Below are 27,882 nucleotides of genomic sequence, written 5' to 3' on the forward strand. Positions count from 1 at the left end.
CTTTACGGAAGCACTATTCTTGCCATTTTATGTTCTTATGAATGTTGTTATTAGATTCAAATTATCAGAATGTTTGTAAATTATCAGCTGTTATTACATAAACTTTTGATCCAAAAACTGTATTTTAAGACATTGAAAGCATTGTCATCTTCACTAGCTGGTACATCCAATGAAAAAAATAACATAACTAAGAATGTCCAGTACCTTAATTTAAGAAAAAAAAAATGATCAGGCTTTCAAATTACATGTAATGTTTGACTTTCTTGGAAATAAAATTTGAGATTTTAACATGTGATTGTAACATATCTGATAGTATAAGCCTGATCATACTTCGAATGTGAAAACATAATAATTACTCTGTTTTTTTTTTTTTTTTTTTTGAGAAATTTGCCGAGGATAAATTCTTGCGCATATATTTATTTATTCAATCATTGCAGGTGGTAAATTCACCATTCTTATTCGTTTGTTTTAGCCAACTCTTTTAAGTTATCCTGGTATTGTAATTTCTGTTGAAATCTCAAAATATATTTCATGGAAGGATGCGAGCTGTCTAAAAAGAAGCAGCACCTTTTTCACCATTTAGCAAAACTCCCCTACATTCAGGGGTCTTCTTTAACTTCTTCACACCATAATACTCTAAAGCTACTTTTTCAAGAACCAGATTTCATTTTGGATGACCGATTCTGTTATTTAGTTTTGTCATATTGGAGCTTTTGTTGTGTTCATATGCTCTTATTACTTGTTTTTTCCGATTCAGTCTCACTGTGTCTTTACTCGTTGTTTCCTATCATGTTGAAATGGGTTACCTCATAATGAACTGGCAACTTGGGATAAAGTTGTGATTTTTTAAATCACGTGGACCATGTATATAATTTTGTCTTATATACTGACGAAGGCATGAAGCAGGCAGATTATTGGTTGCATGAAAATACACTCTTAAAAAAAAGGCTATTTTCCATGTATATAAATGTCAGTAATCTGGTTATCTTTCAACTCAAATCAAACAAAATCCCTTTCCGAGTCCAAATTTAAGATACAACGACCCGGTTTCACATAAATGGCTTCCATTAGCTTGACTTCGTCTACCTCACCACTACTATGTTCCAAGTAAAGTTTCTTCTATGTATCTTGTTAATTATTTTCTTCAGTTTGGTTTGATAAATGCGCTTTTCTATTCAGAAAAATAGGGCCATTGTCTCTTTTGTTCATAATGATCTCCTTTTTCATAATGCTTTTGGGCTTCACGATTTGGATTTTTTGCCATTACTTATTTACTTTGTGATTTCTTTGAGCTCCCAATCTAAGGGATGTTTTCGTGTTTATTTTTTAGCTGGCTACTAAGCAAATTTGTGATTCCATGGATGAAATCCAACATATTGATTTTTTTTTTGTTCATGTTTTAAAATTAGAATTAGAGCTTCCTTAATTGGCTATAGATTTTTGTAGGAAGTATAGTAATTGATTATAACTTTTTTTTTTTTTTTTTTAATGTAGCATGAGCACAAACTTCAGCTCAAACAATGGTCTTCACTCTCGAAACCTCATGCATGTTTCAGAGGCGTTTCTTGGTACAAAGTTGTGCTCCATAAGTAAATCTGGTGGTAGGTCCAAAGCTTCATTCTTGCCTGTAGATTTGTGGAAAACTGCTGTAAGTGTGTCATCTGGGATTGAAATACTAACAGCAGATTCCATTGCCACCATGAATTCTTTCCCTCTTGGTGCTGATGAATATGACTTGGATCTCCCCACACCTGGCTTCTCATCCATTTCAGATGCCATTGAAGATATTCGCCAAGGAAAGGTTGTCTTAAACTTCCCTTTTCTTTTCCCTCGTGATTTTACTATGTGATAAAACTAAACGAGTAGTTCGGCATTTGCTTATTCTTTCTACAACAGGGTTATTTTTATAATCTCTAAGCTAGCCTAAACTGCCATTCCTCAAAAAACCATAATGTGATATGTAAATCAGGTACACAGTGACCCACTAAATGACATAAGAATTCGTTGTCTATAAAGAGCCACATCCACATGCATTGAACTGAAACTCTCACACCCTCGCCTTTTTTGAAAATGGAAGAAATAACAACATACTTTAATTGTTTTGTTTATTATCACATCTTACGTTAATTTCTATCTATTATAACATTGCACCTTCATTTCTTTTTCTTATTAGTAAAGTATACCTTTAAAAATCCGATGTAGCATTCTACTTCCAATTTTTTCTCATTAGGACATTCGTACATTGTTAAATATACTCGGTTATATCGCAGTGAAACTTGCTTTGTATTCAATGATATTGCTATAACTGAGTATATTTTCTAAATTACAATGTAAGAAATGAAAGTACGAGATGTAATAAAAAGGTTTTTTGAAAGTATGTTGTTATTTGTTGCATTTAACCCTTTGGTTTATACCACAGATGGTGATGGTTGTAGACGATGAGGACAGAGAAAATGAGGGGGATCTAGTAATGGCAGCATCAGCGGTTACACCCGAGGCTATGGCTTTCTTTGTTAAGCATGGAACTGGGATTGTTTGTGTAACCATGAAAGGAGAAGATCTTCAAAGATTACAACTTCCTCTAATGGTAAAACATAATGAGGACAAGAATCGCACAGCATTCACAGTTTCAGTGGTACGTAATCTTATTAAATGATTCATCTTGCAAAAGAATCTACCTAATTATAGCAACACACTTGAAAAATATACCTAATTATAAAATTTTTCAAAGTATCATACCTTAATAAGGAAAAGCCATAGAAAAAAGGGAAAGTGGTATGCTCTAATACACACATAAATGGAAGTATTTAGATATTTCTTGCATTTATCCTTATCTGAAAAAGGAAAATATTTGTTGGTTGTGTTGTTTTGATAGTTTTCTAATAAAAAATTATAGGATGCAAAACATGGAACAACCACAGGGGTGTCGGCTCATGATAGGGCAACAACAGTAAAAGCTCTAGCTTCAAAAGAGTCAAAGCCCGAGGACTTTAATCGCCCAGGTCATATATTTCCATTAAGATACAGAGAAGGAGGTGTTTTGAAAAGAGCTGGTCACACCGAAGCTTCGGTTGACCTAGCCATGCTAGCTGGGTTCGACCCTGTGGCAGTCATATGTGAGGTGGTGGATGATGATGGTTCGATGGCTAGATTACCAAAACTTAGGAAATTTGTCGAAAAGGAGAACATGAAAATCATTTCTATTGCTGACCTTATTAGGTGGGTGATGTCGTTTTGACCAATATGGGAATGTATGAGTGTGGTTCTCTTGACATTTGATTTAAATTGGCAGGTATAGGAGGAAAACCGATCATTTAGTAGAACAAGTTTCTGCTGCACGGATACCTACTACATGGGGGTCGTTTGTTGCTTACTGTTATAAGTCGATCTTAAATGGGATGGAACATGTCGCTATGGTCAAGGTGAGCAAAATTCATGTCTTTTACACACACGATTAATCAAAACAATATATAAAGTTGGGAATAAAATGATGAGAAGTTGTGTGTCTGTTGAAACAGGGTGAAATCGGGGATGGGAATGATATACTTGTGAGGGTACACTCGGAATGCTTAACAGGAGATATATACGGATCTGCTAGATGTGATTGTGGGAACCAACTCGCACTTTCAATGCAACAAATCGAAGAGGCTGGGAGGGGTGTAGTGGTATACCTCAGAGGTCATGAGGGTCGAGGCATCGGTTTAGGCCACAAACTTCGTGCTTATAACCTTCAAGATGATGGGCGTGACACTGTGGAAGCCAATGAGGACCTCGGCTTGCCTGTTGACTCAAGGGAATATGACGTTGCTGCACAGGTAGGCTCACCATGTTGGAAATAGCCACATAAAAAGCTTGCCTAGTCTCATTCACTAGTGTAGTATGTATTGTACTATACAGTACTATACTACTATATTGTACAATACTTGTTTGTACTACCATACAATATTATATTGTACTAGTGTACAATACTATATTGTATGATATTATATACTACTGTGTCATATGCACTTTTGTCTGGCCATTTCCCATGTAACAAATGCAGCCCGTTAGACTGTAATCTTGATTTGTGTTGAATCATATGCAGATTTTAAAAGACCTTGGTGTTAGAAAGATGAAGCTAATGACGAACAATCCGGCTAAATGCATTGGGCTCAAAGGCTATGGTTTGGAAGTCACAAGCAGAGTTCCCCTTTTGACTTTGGTCACAGAGCACAACAAGAGATATCTTGAGACCAAGCGAACCAAGATGGGTCATATTTACGGGTCAGTGAATAATGGGGTTAACCTCATCAATCAAAACGATAAAACGCACTCAGTGTACCCGACTAATTAACAATTTTGAGGTGTATTTATGAAATCCGTTCACACACTTCACTTACAGGAGATGAGAAAAGTCATGATTGCAAAAAAAAAAAAAAAAAATTAAAAAAATAAAAATAAAATATCAGTTTGTCATCGAGTCTTGCAATTTTAACGAAAGTCGTGTAAAAGCTTCATTACGTTTTATTGTCCAGTTGGGTGGAAGAAATAAAACGATTGGTTCAAAGATGCTCCTCCCTCCGTCCCAAATTAATCGTGCATTTTTTACTTTTGAAGTCTTTTTTCTTTAACTTTTACCTAAAATATTTTTATTTGTGTTATATATGACTTGATGAAACTTATAACAATGAAAAATCATTTAAAATACAATTCATTCATATATTTTCAATCAAATATTATATATCAAAAACAAATATATTTAAAGTCAAAGTTGAAGAAAAAATACTTCAAAAATCACATGTGAACAATTAATTTGGGACGGAGGTAGTATTTGTTATTTGTATAAAGAAAACTACACAAAAATATAATTGATAAATTAATAATAACTACTCCCTCCGTCCCAAAATAATTGTCTACAGACAAAAAACACAGTTTAAGAAAACATTAATTACCATTAACTTTATTAAATGAAATGACAGTCTTATCCTTATGTTGCATTTAATTCTATGGTAGTTGCATTTAATTTTATGGTAATTTAACTAATAATGAGGGGTATTATGGTAAAAGACATATTTATTTTTAGAAGTAGACAATTATTTTGGAACAAACCAAAAAGGAAAGATGGACTATTAATATGGGACGGAGGGAGTATTATATTACAAAAGTAAATTTTAATTAGTAAACCTACATCGTTAAATAATTTGCAAGTAAGCATATTTCAGTCCATTTGAAATATATTTACGTGTATTTAAAATAGTTTAAAGAATTATACATAATTTAAAAAAATGCTCACAAAATAAATAATTAATAACATGACATATTATGATAAAATCAATATACAAAATATTAATAGTTGTTTCTGGAAAAAAAAATTAATTGAATTTTTGATTTTGTTTTTCAAAAAGTGCATATTTCATGACACCCCTTTGAATAAAAATTAGACAAGGAGAAATAATCACATTCACTAAGAAATGGTCAATTTCATCGTTTTATAACAAACAAACAGGATTTTATAATTACACGGCAATGCACTTTTATGTTCCCTCCTCTTCCATTATCAATAAATTTGTAATTGAATATTTCTATATTGATTACTGAAAACGAATCACCGGAACCATATATATACTTGAAGATAGGGATGAAAGTGGGTCCAAATCCGGACCGGATGGACCCGGACCCGGACCCGGGAAACCCGGAACCGGTTAACGAGATTTTGTAGAACCGGAAATCGGACCGTTATATAGGAACCGGTTCCGGTTCGGTTCCGGGTACGGTACCGGGTAAAGTGGGACTAGAACCGGAAAACCCAGAAACATCAAAGTTGGTAGGTTGGAACCGGATAAAGTGGGTTTAAAATCGGAAAAACCAAAATTTTTTGGTAATTACTTACTACTTAGTGGGTTGAACTTTGAAAATTTTCATATTGATATACCGACTTTGGGAGACTGTAACTCATTGAATATGAAACCAAAATTGACAAAATTATAGTCTAAAATCATGTACAAACTCTATACTACACTCTGGAAAAAAACACATGTCAATCCGACTTTAAACGAATGAGCTATGTATGTGTTAACATTTTCATAGAATACAAAGTACAAAAACAAATAGCTGAAAAGTTGAAAATTTCCAGTTTTGATATCCCGACTTCGGGGGACTGTAAATCAATGAATATTAAAGCAAAATGACAAAATTATAGTCTAAACTACAAGTTAGAAAAAACCACATGTCAATCCGACTTCAAACGAATTAGATATGAATGTTTTAAAACTTTCACAGAATACAAAAAAACTAAAAAACTAAAAACTTTCAGCTTTGATATCTCGACTTTGGGGGACTGTAAGTCAATGAATATAAAACTAAAAATGACAAATTTATAGTCTAAAATCATGTACAAACTCTAAACTACACGTTGGAAAAAACCGCATGTCAATCGGAGTTGAAACGAATGAGATATGCATCTTTTAAACGTTTCACAAAAATCGGTTCCGGCCCTAAAAGTGGTTCCGGTTCCTAACACCGGTTCCGGTTTTTAGACCCGGTTTACCCGAACCCGATGGACCCAAACCCGGATTACTCGGAACCCGGATAAAGCCAATTTTTAAACCCAGAACCGAAACCGGTTCTATATATTTCGGTTCTAACGGTTCCGCTTCCGGTCCGATTCCGGTTCCGGTCTGGTTTTCCGGTTCTAAATCTCATCCCTACTTGAAGATATCCTAAACTGATAAGGATGCTAAATAAAAAAAGGATAATGACCCTAATACTTGTTGAACAAGGAAAAAAAATAAAGGTAACGATTGAGATTTAAATCAAATCTCAACATTCGCACTCAAATTTGATTGTGTAAGCCACGAACACCCAACTTGCTGTATAAGAATCGAAAACGGTCTACTCCTAAAGCTTTAGCAAAAGTATATGCAATTTGGAATTCAGAACGAATAGGAAAAGACTTTATCTCTCCATTGACTACCCGCTCTCTAACAAAGTAACAATCCATTTCAACATACTTGGTTCGCTCATGATATACTGGATTGACTGCAATGTGTCTAGCTGCATCATTATCGCACATCAAAGGTGTAGCCCCCCATCTGTGTGGCTCCAAAATCTTGTAAAAGCCATCTTAACCAAATTACCTCACTAACAGTATTGGCCATAGATCTATACTATGCTTCGGCTAACAATCTTGCAACAACACTTTGTTTCTTCGTCCTCTATGAGATTGGAAATCCTCCTAAACTAACAAAGTAACCAGTAGAAGCTTTTCTTATGGAAGGACAACTCAACCAATTAGCATCACAATAAGCCAACAAATCAAGACTACCTGATAATGGTAAAAACAAGCCTTTACCCGATGTTATCTTTAGGTAACGATGTACTCTAAAAGTTGCATCTAAATGTGTATTTCTTGATTTGCTCAAAAATTGACTCAATTGATTTACTGAAAAGGTTATGTCACACTGGGTAATCATGAAATAAAGTAACCTTCCAACCAAGCATAGGTATTGAGCTGCATCAACTTCTAAGCTATCATCATCTTTATGGAGTTTAAAATTTTGCTCCATGGGAAAGGAATTAGGACGCCTTCCTTAAATCCTACAATCCTTTAGTATGTCAGGCGTATACTTTCGTTGACTGATAACAAAACCTTTCGACGATCGAGCTACTTCTATTCCAAAAAAATATATTTTAATGGTCCCGAATCCTTAATAGTAAATTGAGTTTGTAAGTAAGCTTTCACTTCTTCAATTTTCTTATCATCGTTTTCCAATTAAAGAATATCGTCAACATAAATGAGAGCAACAAGATGTATGAATCCTTTCGGAAAGACGAACATAGAATGATCAACCTTGTATTGTTGAAAACCAATTCCAATTAGCGCTTTAGTGAACTTTTGGTACCAATTTCTAGAAGCTTGACGTAAACCATAAATTGACTTTACTAGTTTACAAATACGACCTTCGTATGCTTTAAAATCCTTGAGGAATCATCATGTAAACTTCTTCATCCAAGTCACCATGCAAGAACGCATTGTTCACGTGCATTTGATGTACTAACCATGTAGCGCTTGATCCATGTATTATTCATTTTTGGTCCCTTATATATTAGGTTATTGCTTTTTGGCCTTGTTTTACAAGTTTGAGAGGGAGGAGGGACCATTTCTGCCAAGTTTGGACTTTTGGAGGCGGTGCTCGAACGCGGGGCATTTCCACGTGGAGCTCAAACCCTAATTTTGAAGGTTTGAGATGTATTTAAACACCTTAAGTTCTAGGTGTTGGCCTCATTTCTAGCCTCCATAGCTCCCAAAACCCTAATCTTGAAACCCTAGAGCCTCTAAGAGTGTTGTGAGCTCATTGTGTGTGTTTTGGTGTGTGTTTAAAGCTCATTCAAGGAAGGGAAGCTTGGTGCAAGGTGGTGGTTCAAGTAGGATCTTATAGATCTTGGTTCTCTGCTCCATTTCCATCCTATTTGAGGTATAAAGCTCTAACCTTGCTCATTAGAAGCTTAGATCTAAGTCTTAATGGATTTTAGTCCCTTTTTGGTCCCATAGTTGAGGTCTAGTAGTTTGTGATCACTCCAGAAGCTTTGAGTTGCTCCTCTTGGTGTTTTTGAGGTTCTAGATTCATAAAGTTTGCATCTTTAGAGTTGTATAAGCCCTATGCATGAGATTTAACCCTTTTATGGAAGTTAAATGTTATATCTTAAAGTTGGGACCTTTTGGGGCATGCAAACACCAAGTCAGTGACTTTATGGTTCTAGATGTTCTTTAGGACTTGGATCTATGTTTTAGTCGTGTGTCTTTAAGCATTAAGTGCTTAATAATCATTTTTGGGAGTCAGCTTGCGAACGCCCAACGTTGGGTCGAGGAACGCCCAACGTTCCATCTAGGGTTCGTGATCTGTTGGCTGGTGACAAACGCCTAACATTCGCTCCGTTAGTGGGACTTTTCCTTGGGCCATCTTTTGGACTTTTGAGCGTTGGGCTTAGTTTGGACTGAAGGTTTCCCTTATAATGTTGGACTTCTTATTTGGGCTTGTATTGTTGGGCTTGCCCTATTGGGCCTAGGATTGTATTTTGGGCCTTAGTGGGCCTAATGGGCTTGGACCGTTGGTAGGCCTGATTAGTTAGGCCATTTGTGGGCCTAGTGTTTGAATCTGGCCATAGTTATTTATTGAGTTTAGTTTTGGGTTTGGCTCAGTGTTAGGAGCCAATTCGCAGCATCGACATCATTCGCAGGATTTGGCTATCTTTGAGGTGAGTCTAAGGATACCGGTGAGGAGGAATCCCCTTCGAATTCCTTATCATTTTTATCATGTGGTAATCTTTTTCAGTTGAGGATGGTGATGATCACGCGAGGTTCGGGTTCAGGATTTGTTTTAGGTGCAGAGCCCATTAATAAGAGGCTGCGCGATCTTATCGCGGATGAGGTTACTCGTGGCATCCTTAACGCTACCTCGGTGATCTTTGGTACCGTCAAGGAGGGCATCATGGAGATCATGGAGGAGCGGATCAGGCCCTTCTGAGCCGAGATTGTTGCAGGTCAGATTGGGGCCCGAGCTCCCTCATTCTGGGAGTTTAAGGCGGATGGTGCGCCTGAGTTCTTTGGGGTCAGGGACCCCATCACTAGTCGACGCTGGGTGGCAGACATGGAGAATGCCCAACGCATGAGCTTTTGCCCTAGGCGGAAAAGGTAGGGTTCGCATCTTTTATGTTGAGGGACCGAGCACGAGACTGGTGGGAGGAGGTTACCCGTGAGGTAGGATCAATGGGTGTGGCCGAGATTACTTGGGAGGAGTTTGTGATGAGGTTTGATAAGGAGTTTGCACCGTCCATCGAGGTACAACGTTTGGTGAGAGAGTTTGTGACTATAGAGACTGTGGCGGAGATGACCGCCAAGTTTCGGGAGAGGGCACTATTGGTTCTACAGTACGCTGCGGGTGAGGAGATAAAGAAAACGAGGTATCATTCCATGATGAGGGATGATATCCGTGATTTTGTGAGCTCTTCGGGGTGCAAGACCCTAAATGACATGGTGGAGAAGGCCCGGGAACGGGAAATTAAGTTGGAGCTCCGGACAAAGCGGAAGCCGGAGCAGGTTCAGGCAGCAGTGGGTCGGACTAAGAAGCCTAAGACCTCTGATCCTCCCAGCAGGGCCGTGGCCAATGTGCCAAGTGTGGTAAGCCGCACAGTGGAGCCTGTCGAGCAGCAGGCTCGACATGTTATGCATGTTGTCGGCCAGGCCACGTGAGCATGGATTGCCCCAATAAGGGCTTGATTTGGTTCCACTGTAACCAGACCGATCATAAAAAGGCCGATTGTCCGAGGTTGGTTAGAGGAGGAGGAGGAGTGGTGGTGCCTGCATCCGCGACAATGAGGATTACTGATGGCCACCCGGTCAAGGCGGAAGCTCCTGCGGTGAAGAGTCGCACATTTTCAGTTGACTACAGAGGAGGCCCGAGCAGCGCCATATGTCGTGACCGGTATGTGATCTATCTATGTTTTATTTATTTTATTGTTTATGCTTATATGGTTATGATCTTGTATAGGCACCTTTTTGGTCAATGGTTTGTCGGCTTATATTCTTTTCGATTCGGGGGCTACCCGATCATTTGTATCTCTTGCGCTCAACAAGAAGTTTCGAGATGCTCCGGGGACTTTGGAGTCCCCACTTGAGGTGAAGATTGCGGATGATCGTACCGTGAGCGCTGCGAGGGTATTTCGGAGGAGTGTTCTGAATATGTTCGGGGAGAGATATCTTATTGATCTGGTTCTGATTCCTTTGAGGGGATCGAAGGTGATCATCGAGATGGATTGGTTGGGGCCTAATAGGGCCATGATAGATTACGAGCGTCAACTGGTGAGGGTTCGAACTGGCTATCCATGGGGAGAGAGCCTCACGTGGGCCAACTCTCATTTCGGCTGCGAGGGATAGGAGACTCCTTCAGCAGGGTTGTTCTGGGTTCTTGGCTTATGTCTCGGATACGAGGATGGAGCCCACATTATAGATGAGCAGGGTACCTATTGTGCGAGATTTTTCGGATTCATTTCCAGAGGAGTTGCCTGGGGTGCCTCCCGAGAGGCAAGTGGAGTTTTGTATTGATTTGGTGAGTGGTGCGGCACCTATAGCCAAGGCGTTGTATCGTCTAGCTCCCCCTGAGATGCAGGAGTTGTCTACGCAGCTTCAGGAGTTGCTAGATCGTGGATTCATTCGTCCAAGCAGTTCCCCGTGGGGAGCACCGATCCTGTTTATGAAAAAGAAGGATGGGTCACACAGGATGTGTATTGATTATCGGGAGCTGAACAAGCTGACGGTGAAGAACTGTTATCCGCTTCCGAGGATCGATGATTTATTTGATCAGCTTCAGGGTGCATCTTGGTTTTCCAAGATTGATCTTTGGTCAGGGTATCATCAGATGAGGATCTGGGATGAGGATATACTGAAGACGGCTTTTAGAACTCATTTTGGTCATTACGAGTTTGTGGTGATGCAATTTGGGCGCACCAATGCTCCGACGACGTTCATGGATCTCATGAACCGGGTATGTAGACCGATGCTGGACCGATCTGTGATCATTTTTATTGATGATATCTTGGTCTATTCTAAGACCAAGGAACAACATGAGCAACATTTGAGGGAGGTGTTGGAGACCTTGAGGAGGGAGAGGCTATATGCCAAATTCTCCAAATGCGAGTTTTGGTTGCGTGAGGTGTAGTTTCTGGGGCACATCATTAACCAAGAGGGTATCTTGATGGACCCGACCAAGATTGAGGCGGTGATGCGTTGGGAGGTTCCGAAGAACACATCCGAGATCCGGAGTTTCTTGGGTTTGGCAGGGTACTATCGGAGATTTATCTAGGATTTCTTCAAGATTGTCGTACCTTTGACCCGTTTAACCAAGAAAAGTGTGACCTTTTGGTGGGGTCCAGATCAGCAATCAGCTTTCGAGACCTTGAGGTAGAAATTATGTGAGGCCCCAATTCTAGCGCTACTCGAGGAATTGGATGATTTTGTAGTGTACTGTGATGCTTCTATTTCGGGTTTCGGAGCTGTTCTGATGTAGAGGGGGGCATGTGATTGCTTATGCCTCGAGGCAGCTGAAGCATCATGAGGTGAATTACCCCACTCATGATTTGGAATTGGCGGCGGTGGTATTTTCCCTCAAGATTTGGAGGCATTATTTATACGGAGTCTGATGCACCATCTTCACCGATCACAAAAGTTTGAAATATTTGATGGATCAGCAGAATTTGAATATGAGGCAGAGAAGATGGTTAGATGTGGTAAAAAATTATGACTGCAAGATTTTGTATCATCCCGGGAAGGCGAATGTAGTGGCCGATGCTTTGATTCGCAAGGTGACAAGTGCTCCAATCCGAGATATTTGCTTGAGGATGACGGTTATCTCACCTCTGATGGATATGATCAAGGGGGCATAGGTGGAGGGATTGAAGAAGGAAAATTGGAAGACCAAGCGGATCAGGGGCCATATTCCTTTGTTTGTTCGAGACAGCCGGGGATTATTGACTCAGTGTGGCAGGGTTTGGGTTCCAACATTTGGGGGAGTGAAACAAAAGATTTTAGAGGGGGCTCATCGGTCCAAGTTATATATCCACCCGGGGGCCACGAAAATGTGTCGAGACCTGAGATTGAGCTATTGGTGGCCTTGTATGAAGAGGGAAGTCGCGTGGTTTGTTAAGCGGTGTCTGACCTATAAGAAGGTCAAAGCCGAGCATCAGAGACCTCACGACAAGGTTCAGCCGCTAGCCATTTCCATGTGGAAATGGGAGGAGTTCACCATGGATTTCATCACGAAGTTACCGAGGACTGTGCGCAGAGTGGATTCGATATGCTTCATCGTGGATCGGTTGACCAAGAGCGCACACTTCATACTGATTCAGGAGAGTATCTCTGCGGAGAAGTTGGCCGATGTTTACCTCCGGGAGGTTATGGCACGGCATGGAGTGCCGGTTTCGGTAGTTTCTGATAGAGTCCTCCGCTTCACTTCTAGGTTTTAGAAGCGATTCCATGAGGAGTTGGGTACTCTTCTGCACTTTAGCATAACTTTCACCCGCAGAATGACGGACTGAGTGAGCGGACTATCCAGACATTGGAGGATATGCTTCGTGCATGTGTCTTAGATTTCGGTGGGATTTGGGATACGTATCTCCTTTTGGTTGAGTTTTCGTATAACAACAGCTATCACGCCAGTATTGGTCGAACTTTTTTTGAGATGCTCTACGGGAGGAAATGTCATACCCCGATTTGTTGGGGCGAGGTCGGTCATCGTGTCATGGGGAGTACTGAGGTGGTACTTAAGATGACTGAGTTGATTCAGCAGGTTCGCGACAGGCTTCAGACAGCGCAGAGCATAAAGAAGAGTTATGCGGATAGACGTAGATCGGACTTGGAGTTTTAGATCGGGAACATGGTGCTTCAGAAGGTGTCACCTTGGAAAGGTGTTATCCGATTCATGAAGAGGAGCAAGTTGGATCCCAGATATATTGGTCCCTTCCGGATTATCGCTCGGGTGGGCAAGGTGTCGTATCAGCTGGATCTGCCTGATGAGCTTGGTCAGATTCACAATACATTCCATGTTTCGCAGCTGCGAAAGTGTGTGGCTGATGAGTCTGTGGTGTTATCACTAGATGGCATTCAGGTGGATGAGCGTCTAAATTATGTGGAGTGACCGATTGCGATTTTGGATAAGAAGACAAAAGCCTTGAGGAACAAGGTGGTTGAGTTGGTCAAGGTTCAGTGGCAGCATCGGAAGGGTTCAGGGTGGACGTGGGAGCCTTAGACTGAGATGCGGATGCATTACTCTGAGTTGTTTGCTGCGAAAGACTTCGAGGATGAAGTCTAATTCTATTGGGGGAGAAATGTAGCGCTCGATCCAAGTATTATTCATTTTTGGTCCCTTATATATTAGGTTAGTGCTTTTTGGCCTTGTTTTGCAAGTTTGAGGGGGAGGAGGGACCATTTTTGCCAAGTTTAGACTTTTGGAGGCAGTGCTCGAACACAGGGCGTTCCCTTGGGGAAGGCAGGGTGTTTACACGTGGAGCTCATACCCTAATTTTAAGGGTTTGAGATGTATTTAAAGCACATCATCATACCGACAGTCATTCGAACGAGAGTCTCCCATTTGAATTCCCTGAGCAAGCTCTCCTCTTCCACGTTGCTGGAAAGGGCTTAGCCGCCTTTGGACAAGGACCCTTGGACCATTTACCCGGCCTCTCTATCCAGCTTTTTTCCTTCAACGACTCTAAGAAATAATGGTCTCGAACATAGGGGAATTCAGATGAAAGCTCTGGTCCTTGAATGAAACATAAGTCCTAGGTGTTGGCCTCATTTCCAGCCTCCATAGCTCCCAAAACCCTAATCTCGAAACCCTAGAGCCTCCAAGAGTGTTGTGAGCTCATTGAGTGTGTTTGAAGCTCATTCAAGGAAGAGAAGCTTGGTTTAAGGTGGCAGTTCAATTAGGAGCTTATAGATCTTGGTTCTCTGCTCCATTTCCATCCTATTTGAGGTATAAAGCTCTAACCTTGCTCATTAGAAGATTAGATCTAAGTCTTAATGTATTTTAGTCCCTTTTTGGTCCCATGGTTGAGGTGTAGTAGTTTGTGATCACTCCAGAAGCTTTGATTTTATCCTCTTGGTGTTTCTGAGGTTCTAGATTCATAAAGTTTGCATCTTTAGAGTTGTATAAGCCCCATGCATGAGATTTAACCCTTTTATGGAAGTTAAATGCTATATCTTGAAGTTGGGACCTTTTGGGGCATGCAAAGTCACCAAGTCAATGACTTTATGGTTCTAGATGTTCTTTAGGACTTGGATCTATGTTTTGGTCGTGTGTCTTTAAGCATTAAGTGCTTAATAATCATTTTTGGGAGTTAGCGTGCGAACGCGCAACGTTGGGTCGAGGAACGCCCAACGTTCCGGCTAAGGTTCACGATCTATTGGCTGGTGAAGAACACCCAGCGTTCCACAAGGGAACACCCAACGTTCGGTACATCAGTGGGCTTTTTCTTGGGCCATCTTTTGGACTCTTGAGTGTTGGTGTTAGTTTGGATTGAAGGTTTCCCTTGTAATGTTGGACTTCTTGTTTGGGATTTTCTTTTTGGGCTTGCCTTGTTGGTCCTAGGATTGTATTTTGGGCCTTAGTGGGCCCAATGGGCTTGGACCATTGGTGGGCCTTGTTAGTTAGGCCATTTGTGGGCCTAGTGTTTGAATCTGGCCATAGTTATTTACTGAGTTTAGTTTTGGGTTTGGGTCAGTGTTAGGAGCCGATTTGCAGCAGACGCAACATTCATAGGATTTGGCTATCTTTGAGGTGAGTCTCCTCACTATATCCATGGGTCGAAAGCACCAATTCTGACCCATTACTTGATGTGAACCTTTATAAATGATTATGTAATGGTATATTATTTGGTGTGTATTGATTTACGTGAAGACCATGGGGGGAGCCCATGGCACCTGGTAAGACCATGAGGTGGAGCCCATGACACTTCGGTATAAGACGATGGGGGTAGCCCATGGCATCCCGGTTGAAGACCATGGAGGGAGTTCATGGAAGTTTTATGTATATATGTGCAGGACATTATATGATTATGTGATTTGTGTAATTTGGGGAACTCACTAAGCGTGTGCTTACAGTTTTATTGGGTGTTTCAGGTACTTCTGGTTCTAAGGGTAAGGGCCCTGCTTGATGGCGCAACGTACACTCTCCAGTATTTCCGTATTAGTTGTTTTGGAAACTCTGATCTTGAATAATATATTTATGTAATGGAACTTTGGAGAAACAAATATGAATGAGATTTCTAATTATTAAATGAAAATTTTTTATGTAAATTTTTCGGCTATTACAAACCATTTTATTTTAGAAGCCACAACTAAAGCACATCGAACTGTCACCAATTTTGCAACTGGAGCAAATGTTTCATGAAAATCCACGCCTTCGATTTGCATGTATCCTTTCGCTACCAGATGAGCTTTGTAGCGCTCAACTTGACCATCCATTTTATATTTTATTTTGTATACCCATTTTGAGTCAATAAGCTTCTTTCCTGGTAGTAACAAGGTGATGATCCAAGTTCCATTATCTTCAAGTTCTTGGAATTCTTTACACATCACTTCACGTCAATTTGGATTTGTGACAACTTCTAAAAAACTTTTAGGCTGATCATGCGATGTGATGGCCGCAATAATAGCTTTATGAGATTTGGAAAATTTATTATAAGAAACAAATTGAAATATTATATGTGACATAGGGACGATGTTGGAATGTTTAAGAAAAGGTGGCAGATTTGTAACAAAATCATTGAGATGCTTTGGTTTAGTTTTGGGTTCTAGTATTGTGCCTATTTTCTTGCTGTGGAGTCTCTTTGATCTGATCTCTACCATCCCTATATGAAGATGAATTATTTTATTCTTGATCTATGTTTTTTCCATCAGTGCAATGATGTTCCTGATTTGGATCAAGTCCATTATCAAAATTTGGTAGTGTGTCATCTGTTTCGATTTGAGTTTTAGTGACAATATGTTGCTCCGGTTTTAGCCATCGTTCATCCCAATCATGTACCTCCTTTTGTATTTCATTCAGATTTTGATCAGAACTCGTGTCATCCAAGTTTTTATGACCTTCATACCTTTTCCCAAATGGGAATATGTCTTCAATGAATGTAGCGTTACGACTAACATAGATTTTTTGTTCCTTTAAATAAAAAACTCTTATCCTTTTTTACCCATCGGATAGCCCAAGAAAACGAATGGCTTACCTCTTTCACTAAACTTATCTTTCTTTCCTATGTTGTCATGAACGTAAGCTAGACATCCAAACACCTTGAGATGGTCACAATCAGGATTCTTTGCAAGTAACATCTCATGAGGACTTTTGTTTTTGAGAACCTTTGTGGGTAATCTGCTGATAATATGATACGTTCAATACATGGTCTCCCTAAAATTCAATAGGTGGAGATGCTTGAAAACGAAAGGCTCGACCCATTTCCAAAAGGTGCCTATGTTTTCATTCAACCACACCATTTTGTTGTGGTGTATAGGGACAATATTTTTCTGAGAGTATCCCTTGTTCTTTATAAAATTCAAGCAAAAGTCTTGATTTGAATTCTGAACCATTATCAGTTCTTATTTAATTAATTTTTTATTGAAGTATGTATGGGCCATTTTGCAAAAGGATGTCAAAAAATAACTAGCTTCATACTTGGTTTTAATTATATAAACCCAAACTCCTATACTATAATCATCTACCATAGATAGAAAATAATGTTCACCATTTAAAGTAACATTTCATTATGGAACCCAAATATCTACGTGTATGAAATAAAAACTTTTAATTGTCTTGGAGAAACTAATAGGAAAACGAAGTTTGGCTTGTTTTTCTCTAAGACAAGAATCACAAAATTGATTACAATTACCTACATCTACTTGTTGTAACTTTCGTAAAACTCCCTCTGAAGCGTGACCCAATATCCTATGCCATACCATCTCTTTGCTCAAAACTTCCATTGCGACCTTACTTTCCTTGAACGAATCCGAGTAGTACAGTCCCAATTAGGTTCCTCAAAAATAAGTCTTGCATATATCATGCTTTGGGCAAGAAATTTAGAGAACAACTTAGATCATTCGCAAGATGGTTTACATGTCCTTAAGATCAAAACCATTAGGAAGATGAACATATCTACATGTTTAATTGTCATAGAATCACCATTGGGAATGGTGATTGAAGAATTATTTGTATTGGTTTTGGCAGTCTTTAATAATTCCTTGTGTGTGGTGATGTGTTCGCTGGCTCCTGAATCAACAATCCAATAATTTTGAATTTTACTCTTACGAGTCATTTACAGTTTGGGATTACTCTTACCACTCATATTTGATTTAGGTGGTTCTTTGTTGGCTTTGACATACCTTAACATTTTGACTAGATCTTCGTAATCTTCTTTTGTGATCAGTTGAGGAACAACATCTTCTATGACGACAACTGCTTTGGCTTGTGTCCTTTGTCTTCCTGTTTGGTTTTTTAAATTAGCGTTTTTTGTATTCCACCATTCCAGGTAACCTATCAACTCAAAACAGTCATCGATCATATGCCCAGTCTTTTGGCAATATGTGAACCATTTATCTTCAGATTTGATGGATTCGCTACAATTTCCATGCTTGTTTTTTGGTTGTCGACCGGTTTTACTAGATTGAAGAGGAGGAAATTTTCCAATTTCTTGGAAAGCAGAAGATTTAGAACTGATGTTACGCGCAACACCGATTTTTTTATTGTTTCTCGTCTTAGTTGAGAAGGTGGTACGCTTTATTCATGTTAGGAAGGGGAATGATACTAAGTATTTGAGTTTTCACTGCATTGAATTCTTCATTGAGGCCCATGAAGAAATCATACAATCGTTCCTTATCACGAAGCTTTGCGATCTATTTATTGATCCCACATGTACATCTAGTGCACGAACATGTAGGTGTTTGACTTATAGACTGGTTTTTTGTCCCACACACGTCTTTACTTTGTGTAGTAGGAAGATACAGTCAAGTTGTTTTGTTGTATGCTGGTGACGGTATGTGGCAGCTCATATTCTCGTGGTACATTCTCTTTCCCAAACCTTTATTTAAGATCTAGCCACATATCGCGAGCAGTAATAGCATATTTCACGCTAGCTTTTATCTGCTTCTCCGTATAACTAACAAGCCCTCCTCGTACCATTGCATTACACCTTTTCCAGTTGGTAAGCTCGATTGCATCTTCATTTGGCATAGGTAGGGTTCCATCGACAAACGCTATTTTGTTTTTCGCGTAAAGAGCGTTTGTGATGTGTGCAAAAGTACCTTCTAGTTTTAAATTTATAAACCTAACTAACTTAACTAATTTATGCACCTATAGGTAGTGTACCTCGTCTGATTATAGAATAACTTAGGAAAGTTGGGTGTTGAACACATATAACATAATTTAACTAACCAAATAACTACTTTTAATTATCCTAAGAAAACAAACTTTAAAGTGGGGGGGTTTAGTGATTTTTGCTAGTTTAGTAACTTAATTTAAATTACTAGCAAATTAACCATTAAACAAACAACGAAAACGATTTTACTTCAAGATTAGAGAGTACTTCCGTTTAGTTTTGATTTCCCCCTATCTTATGGTTGATTTCTAGTGGATGGATTATATTCATTACCAATTCTTTAAATACTAGATATTTTGATCAAATACCTAGAAGTGCCAATTTATGAATTACCATGATATGATCAAGCACAAGTTTAACACCAAATTGATATAAGAACGAATTGGACTTCGAATGATAAATATAATAGTTACTTTCCTATGATCAAGTCAAGCAACCATACGCAAATTATGGATCTATTATGCTCTCTAATACAGTTAAAGTGACTAGATTTAATTACCAATTCTAAGTTTTGTTCAACCCTAGCTCTAGGAATTTACTGATCATAAACCATTAGGACAAAAATTTCATGCAAATAGAATGATCATCTACTACACTAAACTTATATCAAAGCAATCAAAGCCTAGAACTAAAACATGCTAGGATTTTGATTATCAAACACAAGTAAAATCAACATAAAACATCCATTAAATTTCGAAATCAACACATAACACTTATGTTCATCTTCAAAAAACAGAAGTATGGGATGATTAGCCCATAACTAAAATAGAAACAAACATGAAATTTAAGTTAATTAGAGAAGACATAGTAAAATGTAGAAAATCGAATGTTTCAATGATGATCTTATTAATTATCTTCAAAGCTTGAGTGCAAAATGAAATCATCACATATGAGTGTTAAGACTTTGTATTTGTTGTGTCAAATGGTTGTGTTCAGAATTTTGTGTACATATTTCGATTCTGAAATGGGCCTATCCATTTTCGGAGTTCTAGCTTAGTTTGTCTATATATAGCGCATGGTATTCTTTCATTGTTATCGATTTTCTGGTAACCATCCAGTGCTCATAGAATAGTTCTGAATTGCGAACTGTTCTTTGTGCTTTGTTAATGAAGATTCAACTTATTTCATTCTGTAACACCCCGATTTCATGAAGGTGGAACTTAAGAAATTTATGCAAGTTGGAGGACCTACTCGACGAGTTGGTTAGCCCCAACTCGTCATGTAGGAGTTGATGAGGACGCACAAGATATGAAGCCTACTCGTCGAGTTGAAGGGTTGGACTCGACGAGTTGAGGCTGTTTAGTGAAAACCCTAATTTTCAGGGTATGCACCCTATTTAAAGGAACTTAAGTCCTCTACCCCGCCTCCCTTACCACCTTTCACGTCCAGAGAGTAACCTTAGGAAGCTAAGAGTGTGTGTGAGGCCAAAAGTGGGGTTTTGGTGCATTTATTGAAGAGGCTTGAGGAATTAGAGGTTTGGAACGAGAGAAAGCTTGTAGATCCAGCATCTACATCGTGTTGGCATTCAGTTGGAGGTAAAAAGTCTTTACCTTGGCTTTCCATTTCTTAGATCTCTTCTTATGTGAGTTTATGGGCTTTTTGGTGCAAAATGAGGACCATTCTCGAGTTAAGCTTGTCCAGAGGATGTAGTTTCAGATCGGGACTCCTCTTGGCCCCTATGTACATAAAGCCTCAAGCTTTCTGAAGCTTTAACCCGTCTTCATGTCCTAAACCCCTTATTGAGCTTAGTTTTAGGTGTTTTAGTCTTGTGAGGCCTTGCATGATCGTAAAGTTAGCAACTTTACGTGGTAACTTCATCCTCGGAGGTTGGATCTGAAGTTTGGAGCATTGGAATCGAATGGAATGAGTTTAATGTGTAATGGTTGAAGAAATCGGCGAGTTGGGCATCCAACTCGTCGAGTTGTGTCGGGTTTTCCCGTATTTGGATTCTGAGAGAACTCGACGAGTTGATGGGACAACTCGACGAGTGGTTAGGGTTTTCCCCTGATCTTCTGGACACTTCATGGACTCGACAAGTTGGCTAGCAACTCGGCGAGTTGACTCGGGTTTTCGTGACTTACTGAGTTCTGAGGGACTCGACGAGTTGAGTCAACATGGACTGTTGACTTGAGTGTTGACTTCCGTTGACTTTAGGGTTGGGTCAAGTTGTAGAATTTGGAGAACATGGAGGGGTAAAATGGTCTTTCACCCTTTCTGAGATTTAGTAGAGGAATTAGCTTAACATTTTATATAATTGTTAAGTAGAGATGATTATGATATGTGTAGGCGGAGTCTAGACCAGTAGCTCGAGTGTGGGATACATTGCTTTACTCTGCGAGTTGAGTCTTCTCACTATAGTTACCTGTGTGGTAATTTATGTGTGACCGGAGGGTCTTATTCATGTTATTGACTGGAGGGTCATATTTACACTATTGATCGGTGGGTCTTATTCGTGTTATTGACCGGAGGGTCTTATTTACATTATTGACTGGAGGGTCTTAGTACATTATTGACCGGACGGTCTTATTTACATTATTGACTGGAGGGTCTTAGTACATATTGTCTTTGTGACTTATGCTGTTATATTATTCTGTGTATATGTTGATCTTATGTGCTTATACTGAGATATGTGATATCATGCATTCTGTCTTGTGATTTATGCTGTATATTATCATGTGCATTATTGAGATAGGACCAGAGGGTCCAACCCGAGCCGTGAGACAGAAGGGTCTTCACTAAGATACTGGATTGGAGGGTCCAACCCGATCCGTGAGATAGGAGGGTCTTCACTGAGACACATGACCATAGGGTCCTTATCGAAATATAGCAATGAAAGGGTAATTATTTGTGTGTGGTATTTTGGGGAACTCACTAAGCTTCGTGCTTACAGTGTTGTGTGATATGTGCTTCAGGTACTTCTGTAGATTTCGGGAAGGCGAAGGCTCGATTGTACACATCCGTTGGCTTATATAGATTTGAGGATTTTGGGATACTCTGATGTTGTCTTGATGATAACTTACATATTATGTGATGACTTGAATTTATGAGTAATATTTTGAGAATTAAAATTGAAAAAATTTATTTAAAAATTTAGAGTGTTACACATTCCATATCATTCTTGTAAACTGAATCGTTTTTAGCATTTCGTATTGAATATTGAATCTATCGGTCTTATCAATTGGTATCAAAGCAGGAGATAGTGTATTCAATCGCTATTCTTCTGTCGAGCAAAAAAGGTTTTTCATTTAGGGTTTTTCAAAATTTTCTCAGATTTGTTTTTGTGTTATCTCAATCTTTTCCACAATTTGCACTCATATCTTTGCAAATTGATTGTAGATCACATATCTGATTTTACTATTTTCCCTAGAACTCGATTTTTGTTTATATATCTGGTTCTATATTTAATTTTTGGTTGAAATCTCACAAAATGTCGAAGGATGACCTTCATTCATTTTCATTTAATCTTCCTAGTAGTATCAGATCAACTACTAGGATTCCAATCCTTTTCCCAAAGCATTATGAAGTATGTGCTCTTCACTTTGAGGATTACGCGGTTGGGATTGAAACTCGTGGATCTAGCATCTGGCATGCTATGATTGTGGAGACGTACATGTTTTCTAGAAACAGAGAAGAAGTTAAAACTCAAGCTCAGTATGATGCAATTGTTGCTGATGACACATAAATCACTAACGATGAGAAGGACAAGATGATGTGCAAACTGAAGGCTATGCGAATCATGGGATTTGCTCTTCCTCTAGACACTTTTCGCCTTGTAAATTCGTACGATACTGCCAAGGGGATTTGGGACAAACTGAAGGAGCTGTACTCTGGTGATGACAATTTGGAACATTCCCTGCAAACTACTCTTCTGTCAGAATTTGGGTCATTCGTACAAAATCCAGAAGAGAATCTTGAACAGACAGTCAATCGTTTCAATCATCTATTGAGCAGGATGCTGAAATACAAACTTTAGAGAAAATTCATTGAAGAGAAGGTTACTTTCATGAATGGTATCAGATCTGAATGGAAGTCAATTGTCTCTAGTGTGAAAGCTAATGAATAATTAAAAATTACTCCCTGGCGAAAATGGTTGGGATTCTGAAATCTCATGAAGACGGAGTTATGAAGGAAGCAAAGTTGGTTTCAAGCGTTGGATCATTGGCGTTAGTTACAAAAGGCAATAAGTAAATGAAGTCGATTGTTCATGATTCCGATTATGACATCTTAGATGATGATCTCACAAAAAAAGACAAGGCGTTAATGGTGTCGAATTCGAAGAAGTTCTTCAAAAAGAATTTCTCTCGTTTTAGAAACAAATACAAGCCAGGAAACTCAAGCTACAAGAAGCCGAAGGAAGAAAACTACAAGAGCTTTCAGAACAATGAAGAGAAGAAGGAGAAGAAGTTGTTGGGTGACTATGGATAAGATTGCAATTACTGTCATGGTAAGATTACTTCGCAAAGGAGTGCATGCTAAGGAAGCAGAACAAGAAGAAGGAGAAGGTTAAGGATGAGGCGTACTAATTTCAGAAGATTGAGGAAATTCGAAAGCAGGCAACGGAAAATGCAAAACCAGTGCTGATGGTTTAGGAAGACAAGGATGATGGCAAGGTAGAGGTGTGGTCAACAGATTCTGAATATAATGAAGTGCGAAGTCCAAATCATGAAGAATGTGTAGTGGTGAAATCGGAAGAGAGTGGATTTGCTAGAAGGTGTCTGATGGTGAAGAGTGTGAATTCAGAAGCTAAGGGTTACACAACAGATGGTGGAAGAGTTCCGGCTAGCTGCCTCAGAACGAAGTCAATCAAGGAGCATGTCAGTGAGTGCTAACGAGTCGTGGATAAGGTAAATTCTATTCTTAAATCTCTTAATATTTCTTCATCTCGTTATGATTCCGAACTGAATGATTTACGTTATATGATTTTTGATTTTAGCAATAGCTTAAAAAGGACTCATATAAGTAATTCAAATCTGAATGGTAATCTCAGCAGGCTAACCTTTTAAAATGAGGAGAGAAGAATAAAAATAGAGGCGTTGGAAATAGAGTTGAATAGATAGAGATATGATGTGATTTTACTTAAGAGAGACAGTCGATTGATTTTGAAACAAAGAAACATATTTTGTATAATTGCTAAACGTCTGTACTTTAACATTTCTCAGTTTCATTTGAATTGTGAAGTTGGTAATAGTATGCATATCATGATTTTACGTTTCCTTGAGTTAAAGAAGATGAAATTGATGCAGAATGTTATAAGTGTGAATCTATTGTTTCTTCAGGAGATGATGTTTCTGATTCGTATAAAGTTGCACTTTAGAAAATTGAAGAATTCATTAAGTCCAAAGAAAATAAAACATGTTGAAAAATGTCTTAACTGAAGATGATAAAAATGAAATCTCAATAAACACTTAGCAGATGTATAACTCATTATGCGAGAAATTGAGTTCATATAATAATCTCATTTATGAGAATGTTTCTGAATTTGATGAAAACGAAATGAATGAAAACTCTATGGAAGATGAAATTAACTATTCTGCTTTTATGAAAAAAATTGAGGAACCAAAGAAAAATTTAATTTTTAAAGATTCAGTCGAATTTGTTCGAGTTGTTGAAAATCCAGGTTCAAAAGTTTTGAAAACGAAAGCAATTGTTTTCCCAAGAATTCAGACAACCCCTAATCAAGTTTTTGTAAAATCTGGGCTAGACAAAAATGACACTTCTGAATTAACGTCCATTGTTGCTTCTGATAATGCTAAAGGTTGTGAAGAACACTTTTGGTCAAAACCAATTGACAATGCAGATGAAACGAAAGGTCTTTTGGAAATGACCTCTTGGAAATCTAAAGGAAAATACATTTCAGAACCTCTGAATCGTATAAGCAATGGTTATGATGTAGCAGGACCGAGTGGTACAAAAGATGTATCAAGTGATTATTCGTTTGAAAAGCGTGATTTACCTCAAAGAAAAGAAAAACCGAAACAAACTATTTGGAAATCAGTTGAGGAAATCATTGAAAGGAAAAGACACATGAATGCTCAATATAAAAAGAATTTAGCCAAAAGAAAACAATTTTGGAAGAAAAGAATGAATTCTAATCAAAATTTTGTTTGTTCACCAAAATCTCCAAATCAAAATAATGATTGTCTCAAATTGAGAAATCAAAATCAAGTGGTTCTCCAAAATTTCTATTTTCAAAACAGGTTGTTAAAACAAAAGATGTTTTTGTCAAAAAGAAAGTTGTTTCCAAACCGAAAGTTACTCTTGAAGTGTATGAATCGAAGATGATACAGGAAGAAAATGATTTTATGGAAAATGTGTCTTTGCATCACAAAAAGTACATTAATAATAAAATATCAAACTTTGTTGAAATAAATCTATGTGATAACAAAATGCAGGTTTACAAAATAGAGAAATGAGCAAACCTGAATTTGATCAGAAAATCATTTTGGGTAGATAAAACTAAAGTTTATCCAATCAAAACAAAATTCTCACAAGGACCCAAGTCGGTTTGGCTTGCTAAATCTCGTTAATTTTGCAGGTCATGCGTGAAGAACAATACAATTCGGAATGGTATATTGATAGCGACTGTTTGTGTCACATGACTGGAAGAAAACCAGAACTGAGAGAGTTTCGGACATTAAAAGACGGTGGAAAATTGAAGTATGGGAATAACTCAACTGGTGAAATAAAGGGCTACAGAATAATAACCAACGACGAATTCATAATCCGAAAGGTAGCATATGTTGAGGGCTTACAACATAATCTGATCAGTGTTTCTCAATTGGTTGTATGTATAGGGCTTAAAGTTTCCTTTGACGATGAAGGTTCAGACATTATCGAGAAGAAAACAAAAACTGTTCTTCTAAAGTCTAAAAGAAAAGGAGAAACATAACCTCTAGACCTTAACCCGATTCAAGGCAAACCTTCTATTTGTCTACTCAAGAAATCATCTTTGGACGATAGTTGGTTATGGCACAGGTGGATTTCTCACCTGAACTTCAAGGATATCAACAAGCTCGTGCTTGGTGACCTTGTTCGGGGACATCTACTTTTGAAATTCGAGAAAAACCACTTGTGTGCTGCTTGTGAACTTGGAAAACAAACCCGAAAGAGTCATCCATCCATCATGAATACCAAGATCATCTATCCACTGGAATTTATTCATATTGATCTTTGTGGTCCATCGGCAGTAGAAAGCATTGGTGGAAACAAATATCTTTTGGTTATTGTTGATGATTTTCACGATTTTCTTGGGTATTATTTCTTAAACTAAAATTAGAAGCTACTCAGGAGTTGATCGATTTTATCAAGAACGTGGAGTTCGCCATACACTCCACAGTAGAATGGTGTAGTTGAAAGAAGAAACCGTTCTCTCTGTGAAGCTGCAAGGAGAATGCTCTCGTTTGCGAATCTACCTTTATATTTCTGGGCAGATGCCATAGCTACATCCTATTTCACTGAAAACCGCTCTTACATAAATAAACATTTTCTGATTACTTCGTATGAGATTCTAAACAATCGAAAACCTAATGTTAAATTTTTCCATGTGTTTGGATCCAATTGCTTTATCTTCAACTCCAAGGAACATCAGAACAAGTTTGATGAAAAAGCAGACGAATGTATCTTTCTGGGATATTCTTTGACATCAATGGCGTACCGTGTTCTGAACAAAAGATATAAAAAGATAGAAGAAAGCTACTATGTCACGTTCGATGACAATTACATGAAAACATATTAGAAAAACGATTATCAATCGGAAGAGATCTTTCCATCAACAAATTAAAAAACTATTCCACTCATGAATTTGTATGAAGATTTTCTGAATTTGTTTAATGAACTTGAAAAGGCAATCTCTTCGGAATCCAAAGCCAAAGATAATCAGGAAGATGAATTATTGAAAATCATTGATGATGCTACTAAATACATTGAGACTAAGAATGAACAACCGGTTCCTGATTCAACTAATCCTTCATCTCCTTCCGAACCTCATAATGATGCTACATTCGAGGGGGAGAGTTCCACTCCGACCGCTAAACCAAGTGCAAATGTACAGGGGGAGGATCATGCCCATACCGACTCCGACGCTCAATCATAATTTGAGTAAGTTGTTTCTAAATTAATCCCATTTATGATCAAAAGTTCCCTCTATTAAACAAGTGGACCAAAGATCATCCAAAATCCCAAGTGATCGGAGACACTTTCTCGGGGGTTCTCACTCGTGCACATCAAAAAGAGAAACAAAATGCTTTATTTTCTAAACTTGAATTTTGCATGTTTAATTCTTTTGTTTCTAAAATTAGATCTAAAACCATTAATGTTGCGCTTGATCATGCAGATTGGGTTCAGGCGATACAGGAGGAGCTAAATGAGTTTGAAAGGAATAAAGTATGGAGATTGGTTCCCACTCCAGAAAATGCTTAAGTTGTTGGTATGAAGTGGGTGTTCAGAAATAAAATTGATAAAGAAGGGAATGTGATTCGAAACTAAGCACGACTGGTCATTAAAGGCTATTGCCAAGAAGAAGGTATTGACTACGAAGAGACGTTCGCTCCGGTGTCAAGACTTATCAGTTCAGATCTTTTTAGCTTATGCTGCTCACAAAAACTTTGAAGTCTATCAAATGGATGTGAAGTGCGCATTTCTGAATGACGAACTCGGGGAAACAGTCTATATGGAACAACCACCAGGTTTCATTAATGATAAATATGTTGGATTTGGTGTCTAAGCCCATAACTATAACTAGGATGTACTTGACCCGATAGTAGCATGGTCCTTTTGGGTTGCCTTCACCAGTGCAATTTGATAGGATGGACTTTTGAGAATAAGGTTATTTATGATTTATTAATATATTATAAGTATAATATATTAATATATGGAATCATATTATTTAATTAGTATTGATCAACAACTAATTTGGAATTAATTTTATGGTCAAATGAGACTAATTAAATATATGGGGATTGATTATGTAAATCAATGATTCTTGTAGTGTGG

General features: G+C 38.3%; 1 protein-coding gene across 4 annotated transcripts; it reads left to right on the forward strand.

Annotated features, from left to right (window-relative positions):
* Positions 1-1,003: 1,003 nt before the first annotated feature.
* LOC145137805 (bifunctional riboflavin biosynthesis protein RIBA 1, chloroplastic-like) lies at positions 1,004-21,830 on the forward strand. 4 transcript variants are annotated; one of them, XM_079071939.1, is made up of 9 exons: positions 1,004-1,107; positions 1,495-1,801; positions 2,420-2,635; positions 2,897-3,219; positions 3,293-3,422; positions 3,519-3,815; positions 4,085-4,263; positions 21,584-21,728; positions 21,804-21,830. In XM_079071939.1, exons 1-9 carry the CDS (start codon positions 1,058-1,060, stop codon positions 21,813-21,815), a joined length of 1,659 nt encoding a protein of 552 aa, XP_078928065.1. In that variant the 5' UTR covers positions 1,004-1,057; the 3' UTR covers positions 21,816-21,830. The 4 variants fall into 4 exon arrangements, with proteins under 4 accessions (XP_078928065.1, XP_078928064.1, XP_078928067.1 ...); XM_079071938.1 differs by having other exon boundaries at positions 21,584-21,806; XM_079071941.1 differs by lacking the exons at positions 21,584-21,728; positions 21,804-21,830 and adding an exon at positions 15,650-15,745.
* The last annotated feature ends 6,052 nt before the right edge of the window (positions 21,831-27,882 follow it).

Source organism: Lactuca virosa, chromosome 9 (assembly GCF_052849685.1).
Source record: "Lactuca virosa cultivar CGN04683 chromosome 9, Lactuca_virosa_CGN04683_v6, whole genome shotgun sequence".
In the NCBI taxonomy this organism is placed as follows: Eukaryota; Viridiplantae; Streptophyta; class Magnoliopsida; order Asterales; family Asteraceae; genus Lactuca; species Lactuca virosa.